The following is a 15450-nucleotide window of genomic DNA, read 5'->3' on the forward strand; positions in this document are numbered from 1 at the left end:
ACAGCAAAGCATATTAGACATGGACCTTGCTTTAGACATATCTCAAGAACGTGCTTAAAAATCTAGAACCCTGAAGTGTTTTTCGGTCGTCCCACTGCAGAACCCTTAAAGGTTCCATATAGAACCCGACAACTACATGTTCTACATGAGAAAGGAAAAAACATTTATGGAAGCTAACAAACCTGAATTATGTAGTGAAACCTTAAAGAACCCTCAGAAAAGCTCATGGTTAATGATTGGGTAATAGCAGAAATCTGTGTAGCTCTGTAATAACCAATCAGCTGCCAGCTCTGGTAGGAGGGAACTTACAGTGGCTAATGAAAATGTTTTTGAAGGCCCCACCTCATGTCTTGTTGGTCATGCCTACACTGATTGAGGGCCACACATGACACTTATCTTAGTGTAGTTCCATCTGTAGTTACTGTAATTACTAGAGCTTTGCACTTAGCTTTATATACACATGTTAAATCTGAAGTGTCAGGGTGTGGACTCTAGGAAACTCTGTCCAGCCCTGTGTATTGGATTTGTACCAAAGATTCAATACTGCTTTTAAGATGTGTTCGTCGACTTCCCCTCACCACCGGGAAATCGTAACACCTACGTCATGCATCTGGCCAGGTGCCAAACAAGGAAAGGAGCAGATTTTAAAATAGCAGCACAGTTACCTTCGATAGTAAGCCAAAAAAAAAAAAAAACTCCCTCTGTCTCTCTCACCCTGTCTGTCTGCCTTTCCCTTTTTTAAATTTAGATAAATTGGAGTCCTAATAAATGCAAAAAAAAAGGTGGATGGGATGGATAGATAGATAGATAGATAGATGATAGTTGGATGGATAGCTAGATGGATGATAGATAGATGGATGGGTAGATAGATAGATAGCTGGATGGATGGATGGGTAGATAGATGGATAGATGGATGGATGGATGGATGGATGGGTAGATAGATGGATGGATGGATGGATGGATGGATGGTAGGTAGATAGATAGATAGATGGATGGATGGGTAGATAGGTGGATGGATAGAAGGATTGATGGATGGTAGATAGATAGATAGATAGATAGATAGATAGATAGATGGATAGCTAGATGGATAGCTAGATGGATGGATGGATGGGTAGATAGATGAATGGAAGGATGGATGGATGGTAGATAGATATAGATAGATGGATGGATGGATGGATAGACAGATACTTAACAAAACTGAGCATACAGGCATAAAAGAAAACTCCAAACTGGTGACATCATTTAAACAATTATAATTATTTGAAAGTATTTAAATAATTGGCATGCACTTACCAACAGCATCTGTTTTATTTATTTATTTATTTATGAGCTGACAGAGTCATGGAATGGTCCTCAAGATGATGCTATGGAAATAATGAAGGCAAGTTGGAAGGATCCAGGTTACAAACCGTACTGACACAGGGAGTGGATGTGGTTGTGCATCATAATTCCTCTGGAGCATTGCGCCCCCGCAGGCCGCCATACCTCTCTGCAGATTATTGCTCTCTCTCACTCTCTCACACTCTCTCTCTCTCTCTCTGTAAAGCAGTTATATCTTTACATGTGTGTATGTGTGTGTGTGTGTGTGTGTGTGTTGTGGGACATTTTGAGGCATGTACTGTCATGTACTTCCATGTACAGTCATTTCCCAGCTAGCAGTGTGTTTCCATGCAGAACATCTTCACCTGCCCCTGTTTTTGGTTATATTTTACAATGTGACGCTTCTTTATCGTCCACTGCAATATCTCACTGTAGTTACACAATGCTGTTGAACATGTGCACCATATATATTACGTATCGCCGAATTTTTGCTGAAAAACCGTCAAAAAGATATTTTTTGTTCTTTCAATATTGTAGACAAAAAACCCCTAAAGTATTTAAATTTTAACAAGGAAATGGAGGGAAAAGGAAAAGTACAAAAATTGTAGCAGTGATTTAAATTTGTCATTAGTCGTCACATTTAGACGGATCCAATTTCCAGAAAATATGCATAGGGTAAGCTGTGGAGTTTGGGAAAACCAGTCGGATGTTGCTGTGGCTGAAAAACAAAACAAAAGATTACGTACCCTGACACATCTACGTTAAGAAAACAGAAATATAGTTTACCAAAACAACATCCAACTACGTATACTAACCTTCTAAACGTGTCTAGACTCTCTCTGCAAAGATGACATTAGGTAAACAAAGAGCCAGTGACAGAAACATGACCGCAAAAACACATGTACTCTGAATCTGAATAAAGGCATATTTTCATGGCTGTATTTATCATTTTCGATCATATTTTATTCATTACATGTTAAATGAAGTGCAAAGTCAATCAAAAAAAAATAGTAGTTGCTTAAACTTTAAAATGCTAGAATGTGTACAAAAAGCTATGTGGAAGAGAGAGCGTGTCAGATCAGAACAAACCAGTGACTACATTTCCCATCCTGCACTGCAGCCTACAAACATGGCCGCCATGCACTGCAATTCCCAGAACACTCATATTCATTCTACGCACACCTGCATCCAATCGCACACACGATCACACCACGGTTTAAAAAGACTTTCGAGGCTTTCACTCTTTGCAAAGTATTGAGTGTTATCACCGCACCAGGCGTTTGTTCCCTGTTGCTCGTTTTGATTCCTGTTCATTGATCTTGCTTCTTGTTCCTCGTTCTCGATTCTTGCCGTGCCTCGTTCATGCGATTCGCCTGACCCATTGCCTGTTTCTTGTCTCAGGATTTGGATTTGTCTGCCTGCCTCTCTTGATTAAAAGCTCTTATCTGCACTTGTATCCGTCCTAACCGTCATTACGAGGAAAACGTGACAGAGATATTTTAAACTATATATTTAGGAGTGGGCTATATGACAAAAAAGAAATCTAATTCCACAATTCTTGAAGGCATTTTTGACAATACGGGATATGTATGATGATATAAAGGTTTGCTCACGCACAGCCAAGAATATAGTAGTGTTATTATTATAAAAAAGTTGAAACATTTTAAGTAAAAGATTACACAAAATGTTAACATTGCATCAGCTGTTTCCAGTCCATTTGTCATTTTTTAATAAAAGCGATATATTGTAAAAAAAAAAAAAAATGTAATAAAGTGATATCAAGGCGTACATGATATCTCAGTAACGTGCACTGATCACAGTATCGATATCACCATATCGCCAAGCAAGTATCATCGTGTGAAGGGTTTTCCCCGGCTGACGTACATTTTAATGCACGATCGTCCTCCAAAACATTATCTTAATATAAAATGTAGACGATATTGTCCACTCCTGTATCGAATAGGAAGAGTCAGTATTGGAGTGTTGGGGAGCACAGGATGTGTACTCTGGGATGTGTTTCCGCATGTATAAGCTTGTGTTTCGCTTCTGTGTGTCTCAGGCGCAGGGCGAGGCAGCGGTGCGGGTGTGTTTGAAAGAGAGGGGTCAGGATGTGCTGGTGCTCCAGAGAGTGGCGTCTGATCGAGCATCGCCTCAAACAGCGGGAGGAGTCAAAGAGGACGACGGCGATAGGAGGTGAGCGACCTGCTCGTCTCTCGCTGCTTCTGTCTGTCTCTCTCAGCATTTCGGCTTTCTCTCTCCTCCTCCTTCAATCACTATCGCTGAGCTACTCGCTTTTCTCCTTCCAATCATCAATCTCGCCCCTTCCTCCTCCTCCTCCTCCTCCTCTCTCTCTCTCACACACCCTCCCTTCATCTCTTCCTCCCTCTTCCATTTCCATAAACTCAGGCTGCAGAGCTTGCCAGTGCAGTGGCCTCTGATAGACTGAGAGTTTGTATGTGTATGTGTGTGTGTGTATGTATGTGTGTATCCTCAGGATGAGTCAAATTGTGTGTCTGCAGATATATGGTTCAGGTTTAGCATAGTTATTGTGTGTGAATGTGTGTTAGAGCTTTGCCTGGCGCAGGGTAGGGAGTGTCTGCTGTGTGTGTGTGTGTGTGTGTGTGTGTGTGTGTGTGTGTGTGAAAGTGTGAGAGAGTGTGTTTGCCTGGCGTTAAGCAAGACTGGGCCAGAGCTGCTGGAGCAGAGCAGTGTGTACCTGGAGCTCGGCTAACGCTCAGGGCGAGCCGCTCATCTTCCCTCTGGAGCATGACGGCGTGACCCAGAGCTTCACAGAGATGCAAAACCTCAAGCCGGTGACACTTGTGCAACAAGAAGAGGACGACGATGATGATGACGATGACGATGATGAAGAATCAGAGTGTAGCAGCTCTGGCGCTGGTTTTAAAGCTTTTGATATTCCTCGTTTCCGCTATATTGATGACGAGGATGACGACGGCGATGACGATGATGTGTTTAGCAACAGAGACGGGAGCAGCAGCTTGTGCTCAGGCTGCTCCACTGAGGATGACTACCCGTCTGATTCTTCATGCTTTGCTGTGTCCGACAGGTACGTGGTTGTGTCTGGGACACCCCATAAGATCCTGGAACACCTGCTGAGTGACCTGAGGCTTGACGAACACCAGGGGGCGATGGAGGGCAAAGAAGCCGGTGAGTGGGCCGCACTTTTTCAAGTAGAAAGTTCTGGACAAATCACGGTATTTGAATGTACTTTCTAGTTCTGCTAACATGCTACGCTTTTTCAAAGATGCGCACAAGTACTCAAAGCTTAGCAACAAATTCCTTAAACTGAAAAATGGAGTTTCAGAGATGACCGACATTAAAATGAAGGAGGTTTCCTTATTGCCTAGCCTTCATTTTGTAACGAATAAATCATTGAGAGGACGCGGTTATAGGAACATAATCAATGAAGGGGTGGTGTGATGCAGTGCTAAGCTGTTCATCTTGTAGCCTTTCCTGTGGCAAGAAAAAGTTACCACTTTACCTTTGACTGTTAGGAGACTCCTTCCATACATGTTAGATAAAATCTCTTTAGAGATTCGAAAGCTTCACCATTCTGATTAGATGTTTTTCTTTGTTAAATAAATAATATAATTATGAAAAAACCTGTGATTTGCTTTGTAGCTGGAACTATTGTCAGGGCTGCTGTTATAGAAAATGAATCAACACCTTCTGACCAATCAGAATCAAGCAGTCAGCAGTGCTGTGGTATATGAGATAATTCACAAAGAATTGTTGTCCCATGCCATGCCTGTATAAGAAAACAACAATGGCGATAAAGATCTCGCTTCAATATCATGTTTACTTAGACTCTTCGAGATAAGGTTTTACTAAGCAAAGTGGCAAAACGTCACAGACTGGAGGCATATTTACAAAAAATAAATGAGCATTTAACAAGAAAAATGGAGGACAGGTTCAAACCGCCATTTATAAATCCAGTCAGCAGCTTTTTATGATAAAAAAAGCTTTTATTTTTTTTTTAAATAACACCACTGACACCTCATGATACCTATAATACCTTAATATATCACAATATTGATGTATTATTACATCACACAGCCCTACCAACCACCAAGACCACGCCCACTCACCAGTTATTTTAAAATTATTTTTAAGGTGTACTTGCTGTGATCGGTGCAACTCTTATTCCCTTATCCAAAAAGGCAAAATGTTCAGGTCTATGTTTCCGAAAAGCATCGTAGCACAAAATCCATGTTAAATAGAGCGAGCTTTAAATTGAGCACTCTCTCTCTATCAGTTATGATGGCTGTGAGAGTGTAGAGTGTATGATACAACAGATCTGTACAGACAGGAATTTATTTTTGTTTTACATCATGCAAAGTTGGCCTGTGGTTATTTGCAAGTACATTTTTTAGTAGTTCACCATTTTAAGTTGGCCACGCCCACCAGCACTCCCAGTGCACTAACTGTCCAGATAGCAGCTAACTGACAGGAACAGTCTGCTGTAAATAAACAGGAACGAAGCTCTCCATCCACGCTTACCCAGACAGCAAGGCCACTAAGGAGTCCAGAACCATGTTCAAGTAGTGGGAGAAGGAGGAAAAAGGGGGAGAGAAAGAACAAGGAAGGAGAGAAGAAGTGATGGGGCTAAAGTCAGACAGTTAGGTGGAGGTTGCACAATTATATAGGAATGTTACTGCAAGTCTGAACTAAACGGTTCAAAAGTGTAGATGTCAGCCTGGAATGCTTTGTTGTTTAAATCCCCTGGATAAAAAACAAAGCAAGACATGATCGCTAAAAGAGACGGCATTAATTAATAGATATTAATTAATCTAGTTCAAAATTTTGGAAATTTGGGATGGTAATCAACTGGGAAAATATTTTGTTTGTCTCCATTTTTAAAATTTTTTTTAGGGGGACGGCTTTCCCCTTCCCATTGAGCCCTGGTTTAGGATGAGTGTGAGTGAGGAGTTCTGTCTATGATCCAATCTCTCTGTATATTAGTCTCTCCAGAAACTCTACAACTGTGTGTGCTAATCCTGTTAACTCGGTGTATTCCAGGCTTTGTTCACACAGCAGAGGGAATCTGATTTACAACCCCAATTCCAAAAAAGTTGGGACGCTGTGTAAAATGTCAATAAAAACAGAATGCAATGATTTGCAAATCTCATAAAACCCATATGTTATTCACACTAGAAAATAGAAAACATATCAAATGAGTAAATGTACTATTTTAAGAAAAAAAGATGGGACGGGGGCAACAAAAGGCTGGAAAAGTAAGTGTTACTAAAAAGAAACAGCTGGAGGTTATGTAACAGGTCAGTAACATGATTGGGTATAAAAAGAGGAACTTAGAGAGGCATAATCTTTCAGAAGTAAAGATGGGCAGAGGTTCACCAATCTGCGAAAAACTGCGTCTATAATTTGTGGAACAATTTCAGAATAATGTTCCTCAATGTAAAATTGTGAAAACTGTGAATATCTCATCATCTCCAGTACGTAATATCATCAAAACATTCAGAGAATCTGGAGAAATCTCTGTGTGCAAAGGACAAGGGTGAAAATCAATATTGTATGCCAGTGATTAGTTGCATCAGGTGTGCTTGAGACAACACCTGTTTTGCATAATTGTGCTGCTGTGAGGGATTTTATTCAGGGGGTTGAATAATTTTGAGACTGGAGAAATCATTATAAGTTGCATTTTCAGTTGAATTTGGGGAAAACACTTGAAGCATTCTTTGCGTTGAACTATTTCAATTACTTTTGTTTGATTTGTTCATCGCAAACAGCTGAAAGTCTGTAAATGTTGACAATAAACCTGATTTGCCATGGGTGTTGAATCATTTTGATTGCAACTGTGTGCTTCCATCCATATTCCATCCCATCTTTACTTCTGAGAGACTCTGCCTCTCTAAGTTACTCTTCTTTTATACCCGATCATATTACTGATCTGTTGCCAAATAACCTAATTAGTTGCAAAATATTCCTCCAGCTGTTTCTTTTTAGTAACACGTACTTTTCCAGCCTTTTATTTCCCCGTCCCAACTTTTTTGAGACATGTTACGGCCATCAAATTCAAAATGACCGTATTTCCTCTTAAAATGCTACATTTCCTCAATTTAAACATTTGATATGTTTTCTATGTTCTATTGTGAATAACATATGGGTTTATGAGATTTTCAAATCATTGCATTCTGTTTTTTATTTATATTTTACACTGCGTCCCAACCTTTTGGGAATCGGGGTTGTATTTTTAAAATCTGATTTAGCCTGAATGTCTGCAATGCAAATTGTAAATGACCAAATCGGATTTGTTTGTTTGGGCAGCAGTCACGCTGACTCGTGCAGTAACGACTCAGAGCTAGTTAATCAGTGACTAACATGGAGAAAAAACACGGCTAGATTGTGAAGCAAACAAACAATAAAAAGATTAGCTCTCTTTTTACTTCATACTGGTTTTCCTCCATGTTGTTGTCCTTATTGTAAAAAAAATAAAACAACAACAACACTCACACACACATTAAATTGGTTTTGATAGGTCAAATTGAATTACACCCATTCTAGCAATTTAGGCCAATTTGAAAAGTCATATTCAAATTCAGACACTGAAAATCTTTATGATATCCAAAAAAAAAAAACCAAACACAACACAAAACCACATCTGCTGTATGTTGATCCCCTTAGCATAATGTAAATGAGCCCTTTGGGAAAAGCTTGAAAAGGAACCAGGTGTGCTACAGATTATAAAACTGGTGTGGTTTAATAACGTTAGAAAATGAAAGCAGTAAAACATTGCGTTGGAAAAAATAACGAACTAAAACGATTGAAAGTTCTACAGAAGAGGCTACAGAGGCTTACAGAGGAAAGTCGATTATGTTGGGGTGTGTTTGTGTGATAAGTGTGTCGAGTAGTGTTGTGTTTGACACACCCATGCACAGACAGACCTCTGGTGCAGAGCATTCTGGGTAATTAGCGGTGTTCTTCAGCATTGTTATCGTGGCACATGCTAATAACTAGAGTTTAGTGTTCTCCTTTTAACATGAATTACCTGGCAACTAATCACACACATGCTCACACAGGCACACACTCGCTGGCACCCACACACTCTCGTCTGAATAAGTACAGTGGGTGGGGTGCTTTGGTTTTGTAACCGGATCTGTGTGGAGACAGGAGCAGAGACTGGGATTGGGGGCGGGGGGGGGGTATTCAGCAGCCTCGAAAGCAACACTATTCTCTTCAATATGTCAATGTGGAAGCTGCTATTGTTTTTATGAAATGTCAGTGTTATCTGTAATCGCACACAGACACACGGAGTGCAGCGTGAAATGTCACGTCACCATATGGGCTGATAATTTTTTTAAATACATAGGAACAGTTTTCTAGACTGATCCTGGTCCTTAAGTTCTGTGTGGGCAGAGATGTAGTGTTTATATGTGTAGCACCTTTCACCTTAGCACCTTTAAGCACACTAGTAAATCCACCAAGGAATGGCTCAAGAAGAAGAAGTGGAGGGTTATGGAATGGCCTAGTCGAAGCCCGGATTTGAATCCCATTGAAATGTTGTGGGGGATTTGAAAAGGGCAGTACATGCAAAAAAAAAAAAAAAAAAAACCCCAAAAAGCTCAAACATCTTGCAACTGAAAGAATATTGCATGGAAGAGTGCTCAAAAATTCCAGCAAGCCTGGTGGACAATTATGCAAAACACCTACAAGAAGTCATTTCTGCTAAACGTGGCAATACTAGCTTCTGAGGCCGAGGGTGCATTTACTTTTACCACAGAGGAATATCACATCTATTGAAATTTCTGTTGAATAAATGCTTGAAAAAGCTTATTTTCTTTGTGGTTTTGTTCAAGTAAATCAACTTTATTAATAGGGACCGTTTCAAAGATGATTAAATGTTTTGTCAAAAAAGCCAACAATTTCCAATTGGGTGTACTTATTTTTTCACATAACTGTATCTAGGGGCAATCTAGAGTAACCAAACAGATTACTAGATAGGTGGAAACTGGAGAACCCGAAGAAAACCCATGTAAACATGGGCAGACCATGGAAACCCCCTCCCCCCGTCTCTCTCTCTCTCTCTCTCTCTCTCTGTCTCTCTCTCTCTCTCTCTCTCTCTCTCTCTCTCTCTCTCTCTCTCTCTCTCTCTCTCTGTCTCTCTCTCTCTCTCTCTCTCTCTCTCTCTCTCTCTCTCTCTCTCTCTCTCTCTCTCTGTCTCTCTCTCTCTCTCTCTCTCTCTCTCTCTCTCTCTCTCTCTCTCTCTCTAGGTCAGTGCTGAGACAGGTCTCAGCTGGCTGTCTCACAAGGCCGTGCTTTGTCAGCACAGGGAAGATATATGATAAAGATAAAAATGGAAGTTCATCACTAGGGAATGGAGGAGGCGTGTGTATGAGAGAGAGAAAAAGAGAGAGATCAATCTTTCATCACTTCTGCTGTTTTGTTAATGCTATGAACAAAAGAAAAATAGTACTATTTGGATAAAAAAAAGTGCTTTATCGTCATATTTCTAAATCCCACTGGATTATATCAACTGGACGGTGGTCAATATTTCTGAAGAAAAAAAAAAAACAATGAGTTGTTTTTCTTATTAAAGAATGGAAAAAACAAGAATATATGAATATTTTATGAATAGAATAAGATGTAGTAAAATATAGTGAAATGAGGGAGAAGAAACAGGAACGTTTACATTTTTATTGTATTTATTATTTATAATGTCATTATTTTACAGATATAAATATAATCCATAATTGTTATTTCATATTAATTGGCATAATATGTACATGATGCTGTATGGTGAGTGCATATATTTAAATCTAGAGACCTAAGTTCAGTAAATTATAAACATTAACGTAATTGAATTTAATTTGTGCTGATTTATGGATTTGTGGGTTTACATTTTAAATAGATACCAATTAAAACAAGTGTTCACTTGTGTTCACTGTTACATTATCACTGATGGTTTATGATGAATAGGTGATTGGATGGATGGATGGAAGATTAGATGATTGGGTGTTTACATGGATGGATGGATGGATGATTGGGTTTTTACATGGATGGATAGATGGATGGATGGAAGATTAGATGATTGATTGATTACATGGATGGATGGATGGATGATTAGATGATTAGATTATTGGATGGGATGTGTGGATGGATGGATGAATGATTAGGGGATTGGATACATGATTGGATGGATGGATGGAAGATTAGATGATTGGGTGTTTACATGGATGGATGGATGGAAGATTAGATGATTGGGTGATTACATGGATGGATGGATGGATGGATGGATGATTAGATTATTGGCTGGGATGGGTGGATGGATGGATGAATGATTAGGGGATTGGATACATGATTGGATGGATGGATGGACATATGATTTGAAGTAGATGCATAATTAGATGCATGATTTGATACGTTCATTATTGGATGGATTAGTGATGGTTGGTTAAAAATAAAAGTATGGTTGGACAGATAAAAGGATGGCTGAATGAAAGATGGATGGATGGATGGTTAGAGTATTGAATGGACAGACAATTGGATAGCTGGTTGGATTGATGGATGGATGGATAGATGGATGGATGGATGGACAGATAGCAACTTTATTAGCCTTGAGGGAAATTGCAGTGTTATCGTAGCAAAAACTCAACAGGGTGCAGAATGCAATTTTTTGTTGCAATTTTGCAGATTTAATGTAAAGTCGAAATAAATAAACAAATGACAAAAGTAACATATAAAAATTCAGCTTTCTTTCGTTATGTGTACGGATGTGCACAGTACAAGCTGGGTGTGTGCTGTAATGTCTGACTGAATCACGACCTGATAAAGTGATCAGATGGCCATGTGTGCAGTCGTTAGAACAGAGGTTCAGCTCAATAATGACAGATAAACGAGCAGAACGAAGCCTGTTTGCTCTCAAGGCATGAGAAAGATTAGAGCGAACATGTTTATGGTTTGTTCCTCCCCTCAGGCTCACGCACACCAGTAAACGCACCGAAGCCGAGTTAGTGCCGACATGCAGATTTTCAGATTAATCGAGCCTGTAAGCTCTTCAGTTCAACGTGTCGTGCTGTCCTGGGAGTTACAGGGGCGTATTTGTCATTACGGGTATTGTGCTAGTGGCCTGAAGAATCTCTGTCTGGCTAATGAGCACAGCACTGTTTTTAGATGCATATCGTGATATGTTTTCATTTGTATTGACATTTTTGTAAGCAGGTGACTGACAGTCTCGTTGTTGGTTTTAGAAATGATAAATCTCAGCTGTATGACTGTACTGTGTGTTTCACCTTGTTGTGTTACAGAGATGCTGCTGGATGACTTTTTGCTCACCTATCTCGTGTTCATGTCCACCAACGATCTCTGCCAGGCGCTGCTCGGCCAATATCCTTCCCTACTGTAAAATAAATGTCCTCTTGTGCTGTGCAGATGAAGAGAGAATATTTATTATTTTTAAAATATATATATATTATAGATGTTTATATTCAGATTGGCTGATAAATCAGGCCTGGTAAACATCGGTATCTTATTTTCCACACCGCTGCTGGTTTTGGCCCTTAACACGTGCTCACTTACTGCACTAAGCGCTGCCGGGGTAAGGAGGAAGGAAAGGAGGCCCTCTACAGGAAGAGGAAGGTCCTGCACCTCGTCTCACAGTGGAGCTCTCTGTATAAAGACTTCCTGCGGGAGGAAGAGCACGTCAAACTGTTCATGAAGGTAATTCCTATCCTTCAGATGATGTTTCATGTAAAGAATTAGCATATACAATTAACAGGGACGGATGCTTAACTGCTAAGACTCGTCCTGGGTTTAGATTTAAAAATATTTTTATAAGTTCTTAATATCAAAAGTGTCCTTAAGCATTTCTAGTCCTCCATCTTAGACCTTAAAACAGATACCTTTCCATTTGAAGGAATGTTTAATATTAAGCACGTGCACTAGAGATGGCACCGAGCTAATACCCAGGATCAGTATGGGGCCGATACCAGAACAAAATGGTGGACCGGATATCAGAATGAATTTGATCTGATCCTGCAACATGTGAAAAAGATCGCTGGGCACAATCGCACGCTACAGACAATTTGGAAATTCCAATCAGTCTACAACGCATGTCTTTGGACTCGGGGAGGAAACCGGAGTACCCGCAGGAACCATGGGAAGAACATGCGAGCTCCGCCCACACAGAGCAGATGCAGGATTCGAACCTCCGCAAATGTGCCAACCACTAAGCCACCGCTCCCCCTATAAAATATATCAAATGAACCGTTTCTTTTGCGAAAGTCAATAGAAGCTAGGGTTGTCTTTTTCTGCTTATTGAATGAGTGACAAATAGTCTGGATATGTAATCTGTGTAATTGTGCCAGGGTTAGAGGTTTGTCCAGTCCTGCTACATAATAAAATGTTTTGTACTGGGTGAACGTTTGATCATTCGGTTCTTGTCATTACTCTAACACCAATATCACACCTGTCATTCCTGAAAAAGCCACCGTCACACTCCTCTACTTCTCTTCCTCCACCCTCCGCTTCTCCGTTCACCTCCGCCTCAACTATGTGTTGTATCACGACACTTTCACAAGATTACTTTCGCACTTCGGGGAATGCCTCCGCCACATGCTGGGACTTGATGCTTTTAATCGTTTTCCTCCCGCTTTCCCTCCAGATGCCTCTTGTTTTCCTCCCTATCATCTCCCACTCCTCGCTCATGTTCCAACACGCATCCCGCCAGAGGATACAACCAAACACGGCCATTAGGAGACTATTTAGCGTGTCGTACAGGGCGAAAGACATTAGATCTGTGTAAGACGGGAAGGGGACGAGTCGGTGTTGATGATAAGAGCGGCGGGTGATTAGAACCGGTCCGGCTCACTGCATAGATGAGAGAAACAGGGGGTGGGGGGGTTGGAGGAGATGTGCGGGAGCAGATGGATCAGTGGTATTTTTACTGTGATGAGCTGAGATCTACATCAATCACTCAACACTGGTTCTCATTCTAGTGTGAAGCAGAGGTGGGGTTCTCGTTTGCCGGAGCTAATTATTTTTTTTTAGTGCCTTCGATTCTCTGTGCGCGCTTTCACTCGTGCTCTTTGTCTGATATACACGTCTCATACTCCTGCCTTTTCCGCCCACTTGTTCCCATGGCAACCGTGGGCCGTCGCCATGGCGGGCTGTCCTCCAGTCGCTCGTGTAGGTTTGTGGAGGTCACTCAACTGAGTGTAGAGTCTCCTCATACGAACTGTCAAGAGTGCACACTTGGGAAGAGATGTGAGACATGGAGGCGTGGTGTGAGACATGTGTGAGTTCAGATTTCTTCTTTATGGGTCAGTAGCAGACAGACTCAGGATTAAACCAGGAACTCTGGTGCTGTGAGGCAGCAATGCTACCCACTGCACTTCCATGTAGTTCAGTCTCCTTCTGAATTAGGAATTCCTTCATCGCTAACAAAGACGGCAGACTAAAACTGACCTATACACCAAGTGGCAACTCAAGCAATGCACCAGGTAGCAGGACAGACCTGAAATTGTAATGCTACAGCATACAGAGACATTCTAGACAATTCTGTGCTTCTAGCTTTGTGGCAACAGTTTGAGGAAGAACCACATATGGTTGTGATGGTCCATAAATATGTAGTGTAAGTCTATAATGCTCTACTGGGTTGATTTTCGCCGGAAAACATAAAAGTCGTAACCATTCCATTTAAACTGAGATAAACTAAACTTTCAGATCTGTCCTCTGCCATTTTGTGTGATTTGTGCTTTAATTGTACAATGTGTGCTTAGTTTATGTACTTATAGTTTCTCCTCCAAACACATTATGGAGAAAACAAGCATGAGTGTCGATTTTTACGTCCCCCGGCAGATATGTAAAATCGTTCAGATCCAAAACTGTTCTCAGATCGGTGTGTAAACGATTTTTCGCCTCACCCACGTCTGAATCCTCTCTACAGACGCTGTACCGCTATGTCCTGGAGGACGTCTATGAGTTCCCCACCCTCGAGAAGGATCTGAAGGAGTTCCAGAAACTTCTACGCCGTAGACAGTGAGTCCAACCCCAAACCACGCAACACGGAGTCTGTATTACAGCCTCATATACATTTTATACATTTATAGTTAGACTTAATGTTGAGGAATGTCTGCGAAAGAAGTTCGTTTCATTGTAGCAGGTATAAACAATCGTTCTCTCGCCAGCCGTTCTTATTGTCTCTCTTTCCAGTGTCAGAAAGCTAAAAGTTACAGCCTTACCGCTAACAGTGCTGACACTGGAGACTCCTTCCAAAAGTGTTAAACAAATCACTCTTTACCGTCTCTTCAGGAACTTCACAGTATCAATGTTTATTTATTTTTCCCCTTGTTAAAGAACGACATGTAATAGAAAACATAAAATGTTAAAGGGCCACTAAAGCCAGCAGATACCTGCTTAGTGTTTTTTAATTTAATTTAATTTAATACGAAGAAATAACTTTTTTTAATACTTCTGTATTTGCGTTTTTTCTTGTTGCTAGGTAAATCTGTAACGTTTCGTAATCTGTAAAGGAAGGGATATCAGACGCAGCGTCTGTCTTTTTTTTTTTTTTATAAAGACAAAACACGATTGGATAAATGGTAGGAAATTAAGCTGTTTATTTGATGCTGGAACACAAAGACTGGTTTCTGTTCATCCAGTCAGAGACGGAGTCTGTTATTAGTTCTCTAAACACAAAGTCAGTGTTGTTGTCAAGCGCAAAGCAGATGGTGTGTTACACTGACAGTGTAATGATGTAGTACAGCGACGGCCTTCGGCACAGACACTAAAGCTGTGTTAAGCGAGTCCAGAAAGCAACCGGGGGAAGAGTCATTTATCTCTTTCACTTCCTGAGCTTGGGTTGTTTATACAGGGCTCGGAGACGGAGATAGACAGAGATGTCTGACGGCATTGAAAGACTTATGGATTCAGAGCGATCCTCCTCATTGCCGTGTTCAGGGTGGTGTCTCTTTGCTGCAGTGCGATGACTCAGTGTTTCACACCACCAGCTGTGAAAAGCTCAGTCTATCTCTGACAGCCGTGTCGGAAGTGTGTGTGTGTGTGTGTGTGTGTGTGTGTGTGTGTGTGTGAGAGTGTGTGTGGTTACTATTCTCTTTCATGTCTCTCCCTAATCACCCTTTCCTCTCTCCCTGT

At 40.8% G+C, this 15450-nt stretch overlaps 1 protein-coding gene across 3 annotated transcripts in view; it reads left to right on the forward strand.

The window, feature by feature from the left end:
- rapgef5a (Rap guanine nucleotide exchange factor (GEF) 5a) overlaps positions 1-15450 on the forward strand; it is an 81884-nt gene that overhangs the window by 55577 nt on the left and 10857 nt on the right. For 2 of the 3 annotated variants that reach the window (XM_017454742.3, XM_053675286.1), the window contains exons 10-14: positions 3380-3513; positions 4388-4488; positions 11604-11682; positions 11871-12015; positions 14243-14334. In XM_017454742.3, coding sequence (XP_017310231.1) covers positions 3380-3513; positions 4388-4488; positions 11604-11682; positions 11871-12015; positions 14243-14334 — 551 coding nt within the window. Of the gene's footprint in view, positions 1-3379; positions 3514-4343; positions 4489-11603; positions 11683-11870; positions 12016-14242; positions 14335-15450 lie in introns of all 3 variants that reach the window. The other variant, XM_053675287.1, reaches the window with a different exon arrangement.

The sequence above is a fragment of the Ictalurus punctatus genome, chromosome 24, assembly GCF_001660625.3.
Source record: "Ictalurus punctatus breed USDA103 chromosome 24, Coco_2.0, whole genome shotgun sequence".
Lineage (NCBI taxonomy): Eukaryota > Metazoa > Chordata > Actinopteri > Siluriformes > Ictaluridae > Ictalurus > Ictalurus punctatus.